This window comes from Plectropomus leopardus, chromosome 11, assembly GCF_008729295.1.
Source record: "Plectropomus leopardus isolate mb chromosome 11, YSFRI_Pleo_2.0, whole genome shotgun sequence".
Classification (NCBI taxonomy): Eukaryota; Metazoa; Chordata; class Actinopteri; order Perciformes; family Serranidae; genus Plectropomus; species Plectropomus leopardus.
This window is the reverse complement of record NC_056473.1, coordinates 21,522,584-21,543,813: the sequence shown is the minus strand read 5'-3', so window position 1 is coordinate 21,543,813 and position 21,230 is coordinate 21,522,584. Positions and strand designations below refer to the sequence as shown.

Genomic DNA, 21,230 nt, shown 5'->3' with positions numbered 1-21,230 from the left:
ACTGGCTCAGTGGGAGACAAACGGTTTGAGGGGTTTGTTGACGTAATTTAATTTTCTGCTGTTGTGTTTGGGATCATTTGTAATGAACAGAGTAGCAGATGATTTCTCTGGCTGTCCCCTCTGCACCTACCATTTCCCCTTTCCATTTAAAACTTTTGTTTTGGCTCCACCTATGCATGCTGGATAGCCTCTCTGTGGCATTCCCCCAAAGAGCCGAATTGATTTTGTGCTATTGATTAACCAGGAGCTGTTTTGCTCCCAGTCACAAAACATCACTTTAAACAACAATTTATATGTCGCAGAATAGGCTGTGACAGACTGTTGCTGATAGTTTACAAACTCACGGAGAGGTAGGTGTGTGATTGAGTCGAAAGGGCTGATAGAACTATCCTGAAGCACTCTAATGAATCAGCCTTTCAGACAAGACCATGAGAATGAGCAAGGGAAAATTGGAGCAAGCGCTTGGATATGTCATGGGAATTCAATGCTGGTGCTTATTTATCTATTTGGTCTTGAATTTCTCAACCTTTTGTACCCAAAGGTCCAATTAACTGAGCATAACAATGGTTGCAGCTCAGCTCTGGGTGGCCCAAAGAGGCCCGGATAAACACACAGGACACAGACAACTTTGAAAGCTTTTGCTGGCTGAACTGTGAACAAGGAGATTTTTAATGCAGGATGAGAAAAGATCACATGGCCGGCCAAGTTGCCTAGTGAGATGTTTTGACATGCCATGAACTTTGCTTCGGAGGGAAGCGCGCAAATTGCAGAAATTGCCATAATTGTGCGACACCAATTTGCACAGTGTGAGTGCGGCTTTTGTTGAAAAGATGAAAATGACTGCCATGCAGAAAGAGATGTTAGAGTGAAGAACAAGACTTTTAAGTCTGAGTGGTGATCAGAAAGACTGTGGAAGGCGAGGGAGCTGCATTTCAGATTAGAAAATGTGTTTGATGATGACGTCCATCTCATGGTTCAGTTATTTAGTCAATTTGGGGAAACAGGAAGACAGTCTACAACTCCATCACAGCCAGAGGACGGCTGATTGCAGTAGCAGGTGTTTTTGATGCAGAGAAGATTTAGTGCCTCTCAGGGCTGATGAGCATGCAAGAGAGAGCATTGGCTACATGGGCTGTTATATGGATATCTTCAAATGTGACTCTGGGTGTGTTTGTGCGCGCGAGTTTCAGATATATGGAGAGATATGCAAGCAGAGGATCTGAACACCACAAAGGAGGACATACAAAAGACCAGTTTTGTTCTTGCTTGTTTTGTGTTGTCTGGGTTGGACTGTTTATTGTACGCTTTTGTTCTGCCCTTCCCCTTCGTATTTGGACATTTCTGTTATGTCTTTTCCAAAGTGTGCGTGCGCATGTGGAGCATGTGTGTGAGGGTTCCTTTGTCTTTTCGTTCCAACTACCAATTTGTGTCTGTTCTCAGTGGAACCATTGAACGTGCATGGCTTTCTTTCTATCATTCTCTCTGCCTCGACAGCGAAGGGCTTAATTCTGTGGACTAATCAGACCATATGGTCTCTACAGTCTTATGATGTGCTGAGAAGGATGGGATAGGGATGCTGCTGCGTCGTTAGTGTGCCAGCCTTGCCGTGGAAACACATAGACACGCGCCAGTGCCACACATTAAGGATCAAGATCTAGAGTTTCAGCAGCCCTCATAACCTGTTTTACTCAAACTGAAACGAAGGAAAAGATTTTAAAAATGAGCATGTTTAGACTTGAGACGGTGCATGCCATTTCTCACAAGTTATCGACTCATAATTACGCTGCCCTTTCTGCCCCGACACCACAGCTGGTACTTAATCAAGTCATTCCAATAATGAATTGTTTGAATGTGTGTTAACTTGGTCTTGATGGATATCTGTGACTGAGAAATGGGTGCGTCTGTCAAACACTAAATTGAGGATCTGTCCCTAAATGTTCCGCAAGCCCCCATGAATAATCATGTGCTCAAAGTTACAAATGAGTCACTCAGCCTGTCTTAATGTTTGGATTAAGTGCAAAATCACCATATATTTACAGTAAATCCTACAGATGGAGCATTACTTTTTATAAACTATAATAAGATGAGATCATATTCATTCCATGTGAATGTTTGAACATTTTGTCAGATTTGGGGCATTAATGTTGATTAATGTTGGTCTTTGCGACATATGTTAGACATAATCGTAGATTTTCGTTGTTCACGTAGCTCTTCTAGCAGATATTTTGATAAATCATGATGAGGTGGGGGAGTTTAACACTTGGTTTCTCTCGTGCACAGTGGGTGATAAACATTGATCTTGTTTAATCTTGCTGGCCTGCTGCTAATGACGGGAGATGATGGTCCACACAGGACAGACTGCTCAGTGGATTAGATATCTAAATGAGGACTTTATCCTCATCCTCTCTTCCTCTTCCCCCATTACCAATAAGCCAGACCGCAGTCACATGCTGAGTTACAGTTTAATGCATGTGACTAGAGCAGTGTGTGGCATGTTTTATGCACATGTGTGTGTGTGTAATGAGCAATGCAGACAATTGGCGACCCATATATGTTTTTTTGTGTCATTGTACATTTATGCAAGCCTGCAGCGTTAGCATTAGAGGAGCGCTGTCCATGCTCACACTGCCGCTCCATACTAATCTGCTGTACTTCTGCAGAAATACATTTGCAATGTTCAACACATTATTGTACCTTTGCACAATAACAGACAGTGATAGGGTGTTCCCAGAATCCCTCTCTGGTGTGAAAAACAAACACAGACCCAGGTCCTGGTTTCAGTGATAGATTAATGCTGTCTCACCCATACACTGTGGCTTGTTTTCCCATTAAACCTGTGCGGCTCCCTCTGTTGCTTCTGCCTGGCCCTGGTCTGGCTTTTGCGTATGTGTTGAAGTCTCTGCCTGTGCACAGGCTGTGCGTGCAGGGTGTGTTTGTGTGTCTTTGCCTATATATGTGCTTCTATGGAAAGATATCGAAAGGGCTCCGAGGACAACCCCCATCAATCACTGGCCCAGAAGGAAATAGAGAGAGGGATGGAGAATGGAAAGAGAGATGGAGGTCGCCACAGAAAGCAGCATTTGGTGAAAAGCAGAGGGGGAGACAGAGGAAAAGTGGGATGAACGGATGGAGCAGTCCTGGCTGGCTCTGATTGAGCTGGGTAGTGTAGTTTATATCCTTTAGAGATAAGGCCGGGGAGCACTGCTCAGCAGCTTCCTCCCCCTGTAGCTTGAACTGAGCGTGATAATAAGAAAGCGTGAATGGGGCAAATTGAATTAATGCCGCGGCACACCATAAAAGCCCTAACCATAATGCATTTTAAAATCCTATAATGAGCAGAGAGCTAAAATAATTTCACACTCCAGTGAGGAAGATGGCCCTCTAACAGATTTTGGGCCTGGCTGACACTGCCAGGGCTTTTGTCATTTAATGTGACTCTAGGTGCTATGTCGAAATGATACTTACTCTTACTTCCTGGGGTGCAGCAGCGTGGGGCAAACTTAGCGGACAAACCGTTAAAATTCCCGCAACACACACGAAGCTTAATCAGGGTGAGGGAGCGGCTGCTTGCCTGCTGATGTCTCGCTTGGGTCAGCTTTACAGTCTCGGGGTAAAACAGAGTTGCAGAGAGGGCACATCTGCCACGAAAGTGCTCCCTCATTACTCTCCATTAACAGCCCATTCAGTGATGGGGACAGCGGTAGGAGTTGGACCCTATCCCGCTTGTGTACACACGCAGACACGCTCACACGCCCGCACATACATACACACAGAGAAAAGGCACAGATGTGCGCTTTCATATGTACACGCACTGGAGCTCACAAGGTATTTTTCACTGTTTCACACCATCACATGCTCTCAGCTCTACCATCCTCATCATTAGAGTTGTACCGTCATAAAGCTGAAATTACCTCTCCATCATCAAACCAGGGAGAGGGACGAAGATAGCTCTCTGACACACAGTAACACTAACAGACGGGTGCTGATAGAGACTAATGACAAAATGAAAGCCTCTGGTATGAACAGTGCACTTTTCTGGCTGGAATAGAGGAGAGCAACATAGCATCAATCGCTATTTCCTCCTCTTTTCTCCTCTTCACAAACGTCTAACCCAATGCTGCTCACAAGTCTTTGAAGATTTTTTATTTTTTCTTTCTTGGAGCTGCGTTGGGCTTCTTGGAACTCCTTTCCAGTTCCAGTTAACCCCAGGCAAGTGTGAGCTGAGGGGTGCATAGGAGCATCTCACTCATCTTCCTTCTACTGGAAACACACTTGTACACAGCTACAGTTACACATCAGTACACAAACAACACACACGCACACACACAAAGGTACACCACACTCGCATCACATCCATACATGCGCAGATAATTTCACACAAGCACACATGACTGTGCAAACACGACACAATTCAATAAAACTTCAATATTCTGACATCACCCAATAAACACATTATGCATACTGCATACAGCAAGTAACACACAGATACTCACAAATTCAAGTTCGGAAACTATACACTTCATATGGTCCTTGCTCCAGGCAGGAAAATAAAAGCCCAGAAGTAGCTGCAGAGCACGGCAGGGAGAGGCCAAACAACAATTTATATCTGTATATACCTCTTTCCAAGAGATTGCACGGGAGTTTTCCATTTTGTAGTGTCATTCAGATTAACTCTCCTTGCCACCTTTCCAAATGACTGGTCTCTGCTGTGAACTGTGCGACAAGGTGTGCAAATGTGCCTTTGCACATCCATGTCATTTGTGGTGTAGTGGGTTGGCGGGTAGAAAGGTAGGTGGGTGAGTGCACTGTACTGTACGTACGCTTGAGTGCATATTATTTCTACACTAAGTGTCTGTTTGGATAGCAGCCACATTGTTTCATCACAAATTTGAGAATAGAGAGCATACTTCACAGCCAGATCTAATTATGTATGATATCACAGATAGTTGTGCAGATACAATGCTTGACTACTAATGTAGTGCTTATGTAAATGTGACCTAATACCTCTGTGCAGTTATTTCTACCTAGTTTTATCTGAGAAGAAGCAAGGAATCCTGCACACTGTCAATCACTTGTGCTCACTTAACTTTAAATTTGAAAGCTCACATTGTTTATTTACCTTTACCTGCCCATCCAAAGCTCAAAGAAAACAACAGAGCTATGTGGCATTTAAATAACTGAGATTTTAGCTTCCAGACCATTTTTAGCCTTAATATCTTTTCTTCTTACAAAAAAAATTGGCTTTCTGCAGCCACTATTAGGGGGCTTTTAACAGAAAGATTACAGAATGCATACAGTTAAAAAAAAAAAAAAAAGAAGCTGTTTTGTTTTAAAGCGAAAAAAAATCAGTTTTTTTTTTTAACTGTTTCAAAGTCTAGATAAGAGATAAAAGACAAGCATTTCCATAAGGGTCTCGAAACTTTGAGGCCACTTGCCTAAAGAAATGTACACAGCAACATTGTGTCTTCTTGTGAGACACAACTGAAAACCTAATTATCTTGCATTCAACAGTCAACCTGTTACTGCCCTCATTATGCCGTAGGACTAATATTGATTTGTTGGGAGCACTGGGTCCTGTTGGCTTTGATGGCGTATTTAGCATTTGCTGAAATGGTTAGTGGACTATTAAGCCTGTTTCTTGATGGGAAGTGTAGGCTTTACTATTGGTGTTGCTGGTGGTTTGTCAACAGTTGTATTGTCCAACTTGACACAATTAAATGAGCACTGCGTCAGTTGGGGTGAATTAGTATGCACTGCTGCCTCGAGGCAGAGGCAGATAAGAATATCAATATCAACATGATCTCTGTGCATCTCGTGCAGACACGCTGAAGGTCAGAGATGTGTTTAGCACAACATTGGCTTAGCTCAAAGGCTGTGGAAAACATTAGCCTACTGTGGGAAATATTATGACACGGCCTGTGCACCATCCACTTTATTAGCTACCGGAGAGCTTGGCCCTGCATGTTACAGGTTTGACACCTTGTTTGTTGGTCTCCCATCATCTCAGAAATCTCCCTCCATAGAGTGAATGATATACAGTGCCACAGGGATTACTTTTTTCTGTAGACCAACCTGGAAGTTGACGTCACCTTAGTCCCTCGTCAAGAAGCCTACTAGATTTTTCCAATGGATTTTGGATCATTGTGGAAAATAACCTCTTCAATAAAAAAACGTTTATTATACTTAAGTGTTTTTTTCAGCAAAATAATCTTCACAAATGAACACCACTTTCAGGATTTTTGAAGCCTAAATGCAAGAGCCAGAGGGGAAAAAGCTAAAAGCTAATGCTGGGCTATAAAGGAACAACACTACAGTCCAATTGCGTGGTTCCGCTAGATGACATTCTGTAGTCTCATTTAGCCATTTGTTAGCAACCATCTTTTTAAAGACACATGAAAGAGTCAAAGTTCAGAAGTATTTACTGACATATTTTATGTCATAGAACAAAACATGAAAGTCTCTAAAGCTTGTGTTCACCACAGATCTTATTTGAGGCTTCTAACCAAAAAGTTATTCAGAAATTCCATTGACTGTGTGCCCAAAAATCTGATAATGAATGCCTTTTTAGTTATAACCTTACTAAAATGTTTTGTTTTAAACTTAGCCCTCTTCCCTTCTGTCTGTGAATTGCTGTTATATGGTATAAAAAATGAGTTGAGTGTTAAAATTATGTTTACCGCAACACAAAGCAGGCAGGCTATTTATCTTCTCTGCCATGTTTCATGTGCCCTACACATGCAAACTACCATAGCACAGCAATAACATAATGCACAGCACAAATGCTTCCCCATTATGCATTTAGGGGGAGCAAAGTTTTGCTATCCCACTTTTTTTTCCAATATCATTGCACAGTCTGTGCAATCAAGTGATTATATTTAAGAAGTCAATATAATTTTATTATTTTCAGCAACTGACAAAACAATTGGTTCTAATTTAAAAGAAAAACACACACACATTTTAGGACCGCTGTGATCACTCAGACAGCTGATCGGTTTGAGCTGAGTAAGACAGCGGTGCTTTTCCTCACAGCACAAAGTGTTGAAATGAACCAACAATCAAATGTTAAGTGGTGGAAACTCGGACTCTCCAGACTGCATTGTTTTAGTTTTAGTCAGACTGTAGATGGAATTCTTTATAAATTGGAGGACACATCGCCCGTATCTCTTCTTTCATCCAATGCTGTTGGCTTTCCTTATTACCAGGGGCAGATTAAGTGTTGTAGGGGCCTGGGGCCGCTGACACATTGCTCTGCTTTAGTTTCACTCTTTCTCTAACTGGGAATGCTGGTAGGCGGTTGGCAGCTGTAGAAGAACTACTCAAAAACTTTTTTTCTTAAATAAAACTATTAATAGCATACAGCTAAAGTTAAAAATTAAAGTCAAAGTCCTGCATTCAGGAGGGAAATTATTAGCACAAAAAGCAGTTCAAGGTGGATCTTTTGATTCTTATTCAATGCTGGATAGTTTATTAAATAAGAATGCTTCATATTTTATTTGTTACACTTTGTGAGCATGAATGTGAATGACTCTGTCAAGTAAATGTAGTGCTACAGTGTTTTCCTCTGAAGTTAGTTTACAGCTGTACAATACAATGGCAATTTGTCATTTAATTGTTGTGTTAACTTATTATGTTGATTTATCTCTGATCCCCTTGCAAAAAACCTACTATCCAGTAACCACGTATTTATTTCACACACAATGTGAATGTTTGGGTAGTTCAGTGAATCATGTTTTTCACAGTGTTTTACCTCCATGACCACTTCATAGAAATAGGCATTTTCTTTTTCTCATTTTCGGCAAAAAAATAAATAAATTACTATATCGATTTCTAGCCATTGAATCATATCATATCGTATCGCTCTAAATGAGCCCATATCATTCATGTATCGTATCGCCAACCAGGTATCGTAACATTAAAACGTATCATTACGTACCTATTGGGCAACATACTGAACCCAAACTGCTCCTTGGTGGTTGTTCCATCAGTGTGTGAGTGTGTGTGAGTGTATAAAACTGAGTAGCGTTTGGCACCATGTATGATAGCCTTGGCGACTGTGGAAGTGTTAAAGCAATGTGATTGGTCAAAATGATAGAAAAGCGCTATACAAGCGCAGGTTCTTTAATAAACTGTTATATTGCCCAGCCCTACTCCCCCTCCCGACTGCTGTTCTGTGATAAATGTGTTTTGTACCAAGGCCAGTGTAATGTAAGGTACACAGGAGTCAGAAAAATGTGTAACCTTAAGTTTTTTTTTTTTTTACTTTCAGCTTTGCGCCCTTCCCTATACAGAACATCAGCCTTTTGAGGGGATAAGTAGGTGGTCTTATATAAAAAATGGATGCCAGTGCATAATGCTTATTACTGATATTTGTGAGTCCGAGTTTTCTTCTCTTCAGGATTTCCTTCTTTTTGTAGAACTCAAACATTGTGGCTGCAGTGTTGTGGTGTAAAACTTTTTTTTCTTATTCTTCTGCCAAAGAGATACATTTGACCTGAATCCCATCAGTTAAGTTTAAATATTACAGTTTATATTGTTAGTAGGGATGTTGCAATTTTTATTTCTAAATCAAATATCAGCTTTGGGCTTTGTTGAAAATGGAGGATCTGCAATCATTGCTGAAAAAAGGTTTAATTCAAAAAAATTTAATTAAATTGTGACCTTAAAATCAAATCAAATCTTTTTTTAAAATTATGACACCACTGATTGTTCGTGTTGATTCATCTGGGTTTTTTGGGGGGGGGTTAATCTAGGAGTCCTGAATGCCTAAAATAACAGACCTTACTGCTCTATAACCTGGCTGAAAATAACCAAATACATTTACTCAAGTACTTGATAAGTAAAATATTTAGGTGCTTGCATTTTACAGTTGCATTTCCTTTATACTATTTAATAGTTCTTCTCAACTTTATTAAGGGGGGAATAGTTTTTAAATTTTTACTCCATTACATTTACAGTGTTTTACTGTTGTAGCTAGTTACTCTGACTGATTTTTTTTAAAATGATGCTTAAAAAATTATTGATCTTCAAACATATCTTATCCCAGTAGCTACACATTTACAAGAGTAAATCAATAGCCAACATAGAATTCTACAATATATTGTTTGTGTTTCTTGTTTAAATTAAATTTGTTGGTGGTTAAAGTAGTGATGACCTTTCTGATCTGCCTCCACTGCTGGCAGGACTAAAATTTACCCCTCCAGCTAAATTTGTCCACATATTCTGATTAGCAATAGATGTAAAATGTAATATATTTTGAGTCGATCAACGTTCTTTTCTCACATCATTTCCTCTTTGGCGCATATGCTGGCTTTTTTCTTTAACCGAAATCATGATCACAGGAGGGTACAATAACTGCTAGCATATATATGTTTTTTTTATCTAACAATATAAAGGTCTTTTATATTCTCAGTAAAATGACTCAGTCATATATAAAATTTGATTATATTTAAAGATTTGATTTCTTTGCTCCTCCATAAGTGAAAATGACAGTTTTAAGCCTGTGGTGTGGAAGAGGCTGTTAACTGTGTGATTAATCATTTCTCTTTAATGCATCATACTGTGTCTAACATAAGTGTGAGATGGGATGCAACAAAGCAATCTTTGTCAAAAGAGAAATGTCAAGAGAGTTAAGTGATCAAATGTCAATGAAGCTTTGTGGCTGAACCTCGAGGCCTGCGTGTCAAAGTAACTGCAATCACTTGTGTGAAAGCAAAGCAAGGAATGTTTTCACTGTGGGTCTGATCAACAAACTTTCGATTGTAAGGTAAGGTGAAGGTGCGAAGAAGTATGTCTGCCACAGAGGCGGCTCAGTGCTTAAGTGTTTTTGAAAAACAGTTTCTCTCATTGTAGGCTTTCAGACACAATTAGGCATTTGTTCCTCTGACTAGAGTCAAAGTTATGGATCAATAAGGTGTCCATTGTCTATACAGAACACAAGGCATCTTAATTGACCATAACAACAAATGTAACCAGAAATCTTTCCATGACTTAGACTCCTTTTTGTGTTTGACTTTGCCGCATGACGGTTATAACAACATGACTAAAAAGATCCAACACAGCATGACTCACATTCCTTTTAAGAGAAAGCCAACCATTTGGTGGGAAATGAAAGATTGGAACTGGCTCCACTGGCAGCTACAGACTTGAAAGTAAACGGTGTATGTGAAGAGTCAGAAACATTTTGAGGGAATGGTATGAAATCTTTATCTCAAAGGTGCAAAATATAAGATTTCTGACTCACAGCTCAAAATACCTTTAAACTATCTGAAAGTGGGTTGGTAGGGTTCCTGATCAATCCAGATGACTCAGATATTGCTTCCAGAAATTTCTGGCTGTCAAAACTCACTTTTCAACTGTACCTTTCAACAACCCTGCCTGCTAACTGACGAGATATAGCATAGGTCTCGGTGACTCTGGATTAAGAAGTCCTAGATTGACACCACCAAAAAATACATCAGTTACATTTCACATAAATGAAATAAGGGCAAAATAACAGATCACCCACTGTTTTAATACTACTATGTAAAGCAACAACCATATAGTTTTTATGTGTTATGCAGTACAAATATGTTCGTGGTGTGTGCCAGTGGAATTATAATAACGATTTAACTTTACAGTGACACTACTGCTTTGAGCAAAGTTTCAAAGCATTGTATGTTCTGGTTTTATTCTGTTCCATTTGATCATTCTGATACTTGCAGAAAGTACATTTTCAAAGTAATTCAACTTTTTATTCAGGAAAAATAGTAGATTCATTTAAACTTCACACCAAGATCAAATAAATTGTCCTGGTACTTCAGACATATGGGCTGACTAAAATAGTCTCTTCAGTGCAATATTACAATCTACAATAACGAGAATTCCTCAAAGTTGGCTTTCAAACCTCAAATGAACGCATCATTATTTGTTAACGCCGGCAGGGGGTTTGAGTCTAGTTGTTAGACTTCATTCAGCATCATATCACCACAAAACCCTGTTTGCATCCTTTATTCTTCTAACCGAGGTTACTGGGCTTACCCAACCTAAACAATGTTTTTTTGGTACAGACATGACATTTTGATAACCTCAGTTGGGCAAATTTGTATCCTCATCTTTATGGCCAGCAGGGGTTTGATGAGTCATTTTTGAAAGTGACTAAGGTTCCTGTCATGGATGTATTTTTGCTTCTCCTCTCTTCTGTCGGTTCATGTTCAGATGATGTCTGGTCAGCATGTCACTTAACTCACAAGCTATACATGGCACAATCTCAATGTCCGGGGCAAATAAAATCATGCATCCACTCATGCATGCGTTTTTTCAAATGCAGATGCTGTAGAATCAATCATTCTATTAGCCTGACATGGCCAAACCAAATTGCAAATGCAAATTTGTCCTCTCAATTCATTTTGGATTTCCAAGGGGCGTTCAATCAATCAATCAATCAATCAATCAATCAATCATTTATCACACAGAGTTATGCAAGCTACAGATCCAGTGCCTGTAACTTGTGCTCTGCAATTTAGGCCTTTTTTTGCATCTTGTTAAATTTACGTTTTGGATAGTTCTGATAATCTGTGGTTTCTGGTTGAGGAATCAATTGTCCATACAACCTGAGCACAGCAGGAATGGTACAGCACCTCACATGCCCACCATCACACCACTCTTTAGTCACCAGAAAGCACACGATTATTCTCTTTCTCTCCCCAGAATCGTCTACTCTGTCAGATTGGCATATAGAAAAAGAGCCTCTTGGTTGGACGATGCTGTCAAGGCTTTAGCTAAGTTTCAGTGAATCAAAGGATACTACAGTTTCTGACATCATGGAGGTTGTTGATATCTAATGTCTGTACAATGGCTAACAGGATGCTAGTTCAGCTGGTTCTTCTGTCTTTCCTTGATGTTAACTGATGTTTACATTGGAAAACCTTGATTTGGCTAGTTAGCAGCAGATAGCTAGCTAAAAGTCAGCAGAAGGAGAGTTTACAGACTGGTGGGTTGATTTCCTTGCTTGGCAACAGCAACATGGACGCTACAGTAGGGGTCGAGAGGCCACCGAGGCTAACAATATAGCAAGCTAGTGAGCAAGTCACGTAATGCAGGAAAGGCAAAGGCAGAGTGTTAGAGGAAAAAGATGAGGCCGTTTGGAATGACAACATTTTCCTCAATATAATAATAATATATTAACTGACCATCTGCAGAAAAATTAGCATCCATTTCTGAAAACGTCAGCAAACATATCAAAACTCGTGAACTCAAAGCATCCAGAAAATGTCAACTTACAAGGTCGAACACCACATGAGGGGCGTTCAAATGGACTTATGCTGTGAACACAATAAACACGACCCTAAATATATGCACCATTAGTTACTCCTGAGCAAAGGAAAAATGTAAACACAAATGAGCTGTTTTATATGAGTTGGTATATTGAACTTTGGATAAATTCTGTCATAAGTTTTGCAATCACATATTTCCTCAAGAGAAGCACTGACTGCAGGTGATCGTCATTTTAGCAAAAAAAAATACACTCTCCAGTTTGTTTGATAGTATGCTATAGCAGTATCAAAAGAAAGTTCTTCATTAGCTTTCGCCATCTTGTTTTTTTCATCTATACAGTCTTCGCTTCAAACATTTATATCAGATAAAGGGCTGTGATTGGCCGGCACTTGTCAAGCTGCTGGACATCTGTCTAAGCCGTGGGGGACCAGAAGCATTTGCCAAAACAAATAAAACATGACCTCACACATTTGTTTGGTTCCCAGGCTGTTATTCGATCCCTTTCAGATGAAAATCTCTTCAATCATTTTGACACAATAGATTCTTTCCACAGCCAACATTTTGACTTGTCAAAGCAGGAAAAGCACAGCTGGAATAATAGAAATTGTTGCATTCAGTGTAGGTGAGCTAGTCAGAGTTTTGGTTATGCGCATGCTCACTCATTGACATGGCTCGCTGGGGTGCTTAATGGATGGAGCCATTGTTAATGTCATTGTTAGCACATGTGCTTTTCATGCTTTGACAAGTCAAAATGCCTGCCATTATAAAAGCTCTATTAGCTGAGCCACACAGCTCATATATTCAGGGGCCCAGGCTCAGAAAAAATATACAAGAATAAAGTTACATACTTCTGCTTTTGAGTTCACAGTTCTTTTACTATAAATCCATTAACACACAGTTAAGTGCTTCAAAGCCTTATAAAAAATGTGCTCCATGGCCAAAAATTTAGATCATGCTTTACCACAATTGCTACAAGTGACAAGTGTAAGCTAGTAGCTCACTGTGTGAGTTTACGTGTACAGCTGCATGATACAAAGTTTGTAAAGCCACGTTTCAAGTCTTCACAGGGTCACTGTTGAAGAGTCATAAAATACATTTTATACAGGATATTCCTTTTGTTTTTTACTTTGCATTTAGTCAATAGTTGACTAGCCCTCCATACCAGCAAAAAAAAAGAGAGAGACTGGAAGACCAATATGCTGTAGTTAGCCAGTTAGCACATTAACAACACAACCCAATGCTGAAAGCACAAAGCATATTTACTGTGCACCACTAACCAATAACACAGACTTTCAGGAAACGTTTCTGCTAAAGAACTCAGTGGATAAAAAAATAATAATCTCACCTTATATAATAAGTTTCTTTCAACCTTACTCCCTCTTAACTTTAGTTCTTTGTTTAGGTTCCTCCCTTCTGTTTCTCTTCATGTGCACTGAGCTGAACTGCAAATCAGAGTGATTTCACTCACTGTTGGGCTCTGACGACTCTGATTAAACATGCTGAATTGGCTGGGAAAAAAATGCAGAGTAACGCAGACCAGGGTCAACGATGCAAGACACAGCGCAGAAACTAGGGCGACGGGCGCTCACTGACAGCCCAACATTGACTGACAGCCAGCCATCAGCTTGGTGTGTCAGGGCTTTTAAAATGAAACCAAGAGAGTACTTCATTTGATACCTTTTTTTCCAAAGTCATTCAACATCCATGATGTGAATCGGGCATTCAGTTACATAAAATACCACTAAATGCCACACTCATGTAGTATAGACATACCTTTAAATGTTTTGGTGGCATCTCAGCACGCTGACCTATGAACTACTTAAATGCAGTACACTCATCGTCACCACACCGTGGACTGTGTGGGCTGCTATTATTATTTTAAATCTTCGTACAAAAAGGCTTAAATGCAGGTATTGTTTAACGGTGGAAGTTTTGATACTACCTGGTATTGTTTTATTTCAGTCGATACCTAAAAGGTATTGAGTACTGATCTCTAGCCCTTCAAGCACAAGACTCAAACGCAGGGAGACAGCCAGTGACATGACATTTAGTAAAGTCATGATCGAATAATATTGCAATTACACAGTGTTGGCCTTACGCCACAGGGACGCCTGAGCTTTCTTTTTCTCACTGAATATTTAACACTGACGGTCTTACATGTATGAGAGTAACTGTGAGTGTTTAGGCGGTGCCTGCAGTCTTAGGGGAATTTAAGCCTGAAGGATCCCAAAGAGAGAAGAGTGTAATGTATGAAGGCTCTTCTCTGAGAATTCTGTAATGTGCGGCCGCTTATCTGTCCTTGTCTGTGGCTCTGGAGAGCGACACACATTAAGAATCACTAAGGAAACGTAGCACGATATTTTATTCTCCTGTTCAAAAACAACACTTTTAATCAAACAGCGGTCAACTTATGTGTGCTTTTTCTCTTTGGATGTTTCTCAATAGCTGTTTTCACTCATTGATTGCGGAGGTTAGGACTCATGATTCACCACAAAGCATCGCCAGGGCATTTATTATTTATTGTGTATTACTGTGTAGAAAGAAAAAAAAAATATATAAAGGTGGGTTGCAGAATTGAAAATATTTTTCTGTAATTTTGAACATTTCAACTAAAAATATAAGGAATATAAAGAATTTCCTTGAGCATTCAGCCAAATACAAAAGCTACAGTTGTTTTAAATGGACTTTAAAATATTTCAGCTGAATTATATTTCTCTTCCCTGAAGGCTCCATACCGTGCCGGTATATCTCCATTCAACACTTGCTCCTCTCTAAATCCTCCTCTTTTATGCAAGTGAATAGATGCGAATAGGGCACATTTTTCTCTGCATAGAGCAATAAAACAATTGGGATTGAATTACATTTGTAATTCTTTTGGCTGAACTACATGGAAAAAAAAGAGCCCACCGGAAAAGAGCCAGTAGCTATCTGCGACTGATGGGAGAGAGCCATTCATCCATCCATACATCCAGCCGAACATCCAGTCATACATCCATCCATTTTCATTTTTTCATTACCGCTTATCCTGTTCAGGGTCATGCAGGGTTTGAGCTGACTCCAGCATGCATCTGTGATTTGAGAGACTCTGAACATCTTCAGTGACAGAACCTTTAACACCATTAATACTTGGAGAGTTTAGGGCTTAGATGTACTGCCAGAATAATTGCAGTCGTGTAGATCTTTTGTATTTTCTACTTTGCTCTCCATAGCCAATTGTAGGTTTTGCTATCTATTGGATTGGTGAATCACACAATCATCTATTCATGCTTTTATCTATTTTCCTATCTATTTCTGTCTCACCCCTGAAGAATTTAAAGAGTTGTGAGTCAGTAGTACTGTGAGGGGTGTTGCTCCTCTGTTAAGATTGAAGTTCATGGAACTCCACCAGTCTGGATACCTGTGTGCAAGGACAATAAATCAATTAAGCAGAGAATATTTACACAAACAAACTAGCTTTTGTGGAGAAGATTTGGATTTAAATTGAGGAATAAAAATTTGATTTTGAGGAGACAAAAGCTTTCTTGTGGAGTCAGAGCTGTTTAGAGTACTGCTGCAAAACAAAACACTTCACTCTGTTGTTTTTTGTGATGTATTCATTTAATATGAAGATAATGTATTCTTGGTGGAGCGCTTGTCATTCTGAAGGCCACTTGCTGTTGGGGTTGAAGTTAACTGAAAATTCTCTTGCAAAAGCTGCGAGTTTTTCTCCCCCACAAGTCAATGTCAATGTCCAATTTGATTGTTCCTTTGTTTACTTTGACATAAAGCCTTAAAAATGCAGGGCTCTATTTAATGCCCGATGCAAAGCACCACAAAGCGCAGCACAACTGTCACTGCTCTTTTTTACAGCCAGTGCCCATGTTGTGTACGTAGCTTGCACCCATCTGTATGCCCATGGGCATGTAGATCTTAAAATGGGGTGTGGTCAGGTACATTTTTGGCATATTGCTATTTTAAAGCAGCAGAGGGCGATTGGGCCATTGACAATGGTGCAGTATTTACTGGCTATTTAATGGATGTCATTTTCAGACATGTGCAAACTCTACTTGTTACATGCACAGGGACATGTGACTGTGTTGCAGCTGGGTAAAAAAAACCCATTGCATTTTATGAAAGGTGAATTTAGCAGAGAGCAGAGCAGAGCTGATGTCCAGTTCTGTTCTGCAGCAGTTAAGTTCTGTTTCCATTGTCAAATTTCTAACTACACTTCTTAGCTGTGCTGCTTAAATGTCCTATGATATTTGCTGCAGTGACATCACTGCTCTTACTGCATTACTCTTAGAGGTAAACTGCTTGCTTCTCCAATTTTCTGAATGCAGTCTGTAAATAGCAGTATGCAAGATGAAGGTGCACCTGGCTTTTAAACAGAATGGGAATTGGTACTGATTGGTTGATTTCACATAACACCTAAAAAAAACATGTATGATTAATTAAGGGACTAAGTACAACCCCTTTGCCTCTTGTGCTTCACACTGCACCCGGATTGGACATGCCTTAAATGCAGTTGTGCCATAAACCATAAGACCTTAAGCTATATATTATGTAAATAGTTTCCATGGTGTGCTTAGGGGTCTCTAAATGTGCCCTTAATAAGCTGATGCTGATGCCACATATGCTATAATATGTTTTTGCATGTTACATATTGTGTGTAACTAATTTTTTTATAAATTGCAAATGTGAACTGTCCCATAATCCCGTCAGTGTTGTTGGAAATTGTTTGCAGATGTAGTTGAAAAAGACGCACACTGGCAGCTTTATCGACCACTTTTATGTGGATTTTCTGCAGAAATGCAGATTCGGAGTAAAAACTGTGCACATCTTGGAGACGTCTACCATTTGTAATTGTCCTGGGGTGAAAATGCCTGCATATGTGTTTACATGGTAAGTGTGTCAGCCATTCAGAGCCGCAGAGTCCAGGGTGTGTGGTGTCGGGATCCCTGAGTTAATAGATTTCTGTCCCCAGTGCTTTTAGCGTGTTGATCTCCTGCTGACGGCTTCACACTCTGCTTTAAGCACAGAGATGATGGGGGTGGGCGGCTTAGAATAGAGCCTCCTTAACACTGCAAACATTTGGTTAATGTACCTTATTACTCCCCCATTGAGCTGATTTTCACTTTCCATTCACTCGCTGCTAGGAAAGCACCCCTGAAATTCCATGTCTCGCACGGGCCATTGATATTTATGCTTGCAGACGCAATTTGTTTAATTCCTCACAGAAATATTTGTGTCTTAATTTCCTCCCTCATTGGACTTAGGGGGAACAAGGGGTCCATAAGACGACCCTTTGATATTAATTAACTCTCTATGTTCTATATCTTAATTTTCTTCTCCTGTGGTCTGTGCTCTGTTACTGTATGTTTTTTTTTCCAACCTTGAATACTCCCAGCATCTTTTGTTGTGCTACGCTGTTTGTTGTGCTTCCCTTGTGCTCTCGTCTCTTTAATGTTATTTTACGTTCTCCGCTAAGCATCACACAATACTCCATCCTCCACGCTGCTTGCTTCTTCCTCCTCTCTGTCTCTTTCTCTCCCTCTGTAGATATTTGTGTTTCTGTATCTGTGCCTTTCTCCTTCACTCTGTTTCCTCTCATCCCCTTCCCACACACACTCAGTGTCCTCGCACTGTGGGCAGTGTACATGTGCACAGAAGCACTTGAGACAACTTTTTTTTTTTTCATACCGGCAAGCCACTTAGCAGCTTTATATAGCAACTACCCAAGGAGAGGATTAACAGCAGGAAACATCAACAGACAGGCTCGTAGTGATATAGAACACACACTCCCGCACACACATGCAAACACACCACACTCATTGTAGCCACTCATGCTTGGCCAAACACACAGTGCGCCCCTGTCATCCACTTTTTTGCGATGCATTGTTATGTTAGTCATCCAGCACATGCTCTTATCCTTATGGGATTGTAGTGTACAGTATGGGCCAGCTTTTCATCACACTGAGCGGGCAGAAAGCATATTTGACTTTGAAAAATCCAGTGGAGCCTGTGAGCTTTCTTTCTCGCCCGCTTATTTGATCACATCTTTTGTCTCGGTCAGGTGGGGCAGGTTGTGTCGGTTTTGAACTCATGGGGCATCGCTCAGAGCCGTTCAGTACTTAACTCGCCAGATCAGAGAGAAATCGCACACGTTTGCAGCTTCCAGAACATGCAGCGTGCACACAAGCAGTCTCTCACCTCACAAACACACTAGCACACAAGTACATTCTTCATTATCATTCCAGAGCTGATAGGCTCTAATTATCTGCCTTGGCTCTGATTAGTCTCTCTGTAACAAGCTAATTAGATGGAGCCTTGTAAAATCATCACCAGCATTACCACAGAGACATGGTTGGGAAAGACACCAGCAAGGAGGAGGCAAGGAATGTGTCTTGCACTGTTCCCCGCAAAGATTTGATAGTCAACTAAATGTTAAGTGCTGGAGCTCTGATTTCTTTTTGATTAAGTGCCTTTTAAACCTCTCTACTTTGCAAAAGAATCTTTATCCTTTCTCATTATTCATCACGAAAGGATTGTTCCATCTTACAGGGTAGGATGATCTGGCTTAAATTGCATAAACTGCCGCTGTCTACATTTTAGGAGATAGCATCTGAACATTGATTAGTTTCTCTGCCCCCATGATACAGCGGCTATTTATCCAAAACGAACTATCGTCAGATCCCAGACAGAACTTTTCTCAGCGCAGGGCAACTTTAAAGCCTGAGCAGAAAGCTAGATTAATTCTCTCCTCTAGCTTCTTCCTCCCTCTGTTATTATCCCTCTAACAATCCTTTTAGGAGCTGTCACACACTTTATAGCCATTGTGCTTCAGTTGTGAACACTCCAGAGCTAGTCTGGAGTGCAACACATTGTATTTTCCATCAAAATGCATCTTAACTGTAAGCCAGTTAAAAAGAAATAGGAATTGTGATCTCAGCATCTGTTTTTCTGCTTTCCAACTCATTTGAGCGAACACAACTGTTGGTGCTATAAAAGATTTATTACAGCAATTCATACAGTTTGAAGACTTTATACCCTTTCCTGCATGCATGTTCCACTCATTACCAATGTATAGTTTTCTATTATTGGCTATCGTCGACTTTGAGGAGACATAATGATACAGAATATTAGGGATACCAGCAAGGTAGAACTGTTTTGTACGGCACATGTATTGTGTTGGCCCTCAGATAGCGAAAGGATGCACGTCAAACTCCTGCTGCTTTTGTCTTGGATTAAAAAGTACATATATAGCCTGCGGTCACACACAGGAGAGCTTTTACATAATGGGATTTGAAATCCATAGTTACTTTTAGCCCTTAGGTAACTCACCTCTGTGCGTAAGTGCGCCGATATGTGTTTGTCAGAGAGGGGGAGAGAGAGAGAGAGACAGACAGGAAGATGGGAAGAGAAATGCTAATGTCAGCTACGTCATGTGTGCAGGCACGTGTCTGGGTGTAACGGGACAACTTGTCAAATCTTTCTGATTCTGGTCATATCTGTGTCTGTTTGTCCTGGCAGGGGGTTCTTCTTCTCTGGGGTAAAGCAGATGGCCTCTGTGGATCACAGCCTACTGAACTTGTTGGCAGCTCATCTGACATTCCTTCATGCCACGTTGACACAAGATCACAGCCAATATTTGCGCAAATAGTGTCTTCGCTCACAGTTCTGCGACTTGCTCCACTTTGCAGGAATAGAGTCTACACAAAAAGTGCCCTAGATCATGCGGCTGTGACACTGTCAGGAGTTTTTTGATGCACATTGTTTCCAGATTGTGTCGTTGTATTTAATGCAGATAACGATCCCCTACTATCAGCTCCAGCAAAAATGCACGCAACACTGCTGTCATAGACTGCAGCGCAGTTGTACGCCACTTCTCCTTGGGCGCTGCTGTGCACTCTTGCTGTCTGCCCAGACTCAGGGTGAGCGAGTTGGTAATTGGATTCCTGGAATCTTCTTATTCACTCCAGTGAGGCAGCGTGCAGGCAACAAAATGCCTGCAAGCCATGAGGCATCATCTCTAGGCCCCTGTGGGAAGATCAAGGTAGCTTTACACAGACTTGGTAGATGAGACTGTGGCTGAGTCTCTTACCCATGGGAACCTTGGTGTCTGGAGCCCTGACGGAGAAGGGTTGGATGACATCACATCCACCAGTTTCCACCATGGGCCCAAACAGCTCTCCTGACATCCACTTACAACAATCTCCCAAACCCTGCAGCTATGTTGGAGCAAAAGAAAGTGAAAGAGATAGCGGCTAAATTGGCACGTTAAAGATAGTGTGGTAATTGACTTTGACCAAAACTCTAAGCTGAATCAAGACCGTATTGATATCAATTCCACATTGCAGATACAAGAATGGCTGAGATTTATTCCAATCCTGCAGCACAATGTTTTGCCATGTACTAGAGAGGATTTTTATCTCACATACCTGTACCCTCAGTTGACTTGCTGCTTGTCGGTGCTTCGGATTCCCCTGGCTTCTTGTCTCCCCTCTACACACACAGTTACATGACAGCTGTCACTTTCAGTAACCCAAGCTCCGTCACTATCTCTGCACTATCCCCCAGGCCCAGACTGGTACCTGAACAAGGTGAAGCTGAAGATCACTGATGTCAACGACAACGTCCCTGAGTGGAATATGAAGCCGTACCCTTACCTGGCTGTAGTGTCCCCTGAGGCCCCTGCGGGAACGTTTGTCTACCAGCTCCAGGCTCACGATGGGGATGAGGGGAAAAGCGGAGAGGTGGAATACTTTTTGTCGGATGGTAAGATTTCTGCTTTTCACATATTCACATATGACGTGAATGGAAGGGAAGTGGTATTAAACAGGCTGTGTTGTTGTTAGAATAGGTTGGCAGGCTATGGAGCCTTGGAAGTGAATACAAAAAGTCCAACACCAGCACAGTCACTCAGACAGACAGCCACAGGCATTCACACATTCATTCATGCATTCATAGACTCTTTAGGTGTCCATTAGTTTCTCTGTCTC

The 21,230-nt window shown here is 40.8% G+C and overlaps 1 protein-coding gene across 1 annotated transcript in view; it reads left to right on the top strand.

Moving 5' to 3' along the window:
* LOC121950393 (neural-cadherin-like) overlaps window positions 1–21,230 on the top strand; it is an 88,843-nt gene that overhangs the window by 8,873 nt on the left and 58,740 nt on the right. Inside the window, exon 2 of the mRNA XM_042496378.1 lies at window positions 20,809–21,006. Coding sequence (XP_042352312.1) covers window positions 20,809–21,006 — 198 coding nt within the window. The remainder of the gene's footprint in view (window positions 1–20,808; window positions 21,007–21,230) is intronic.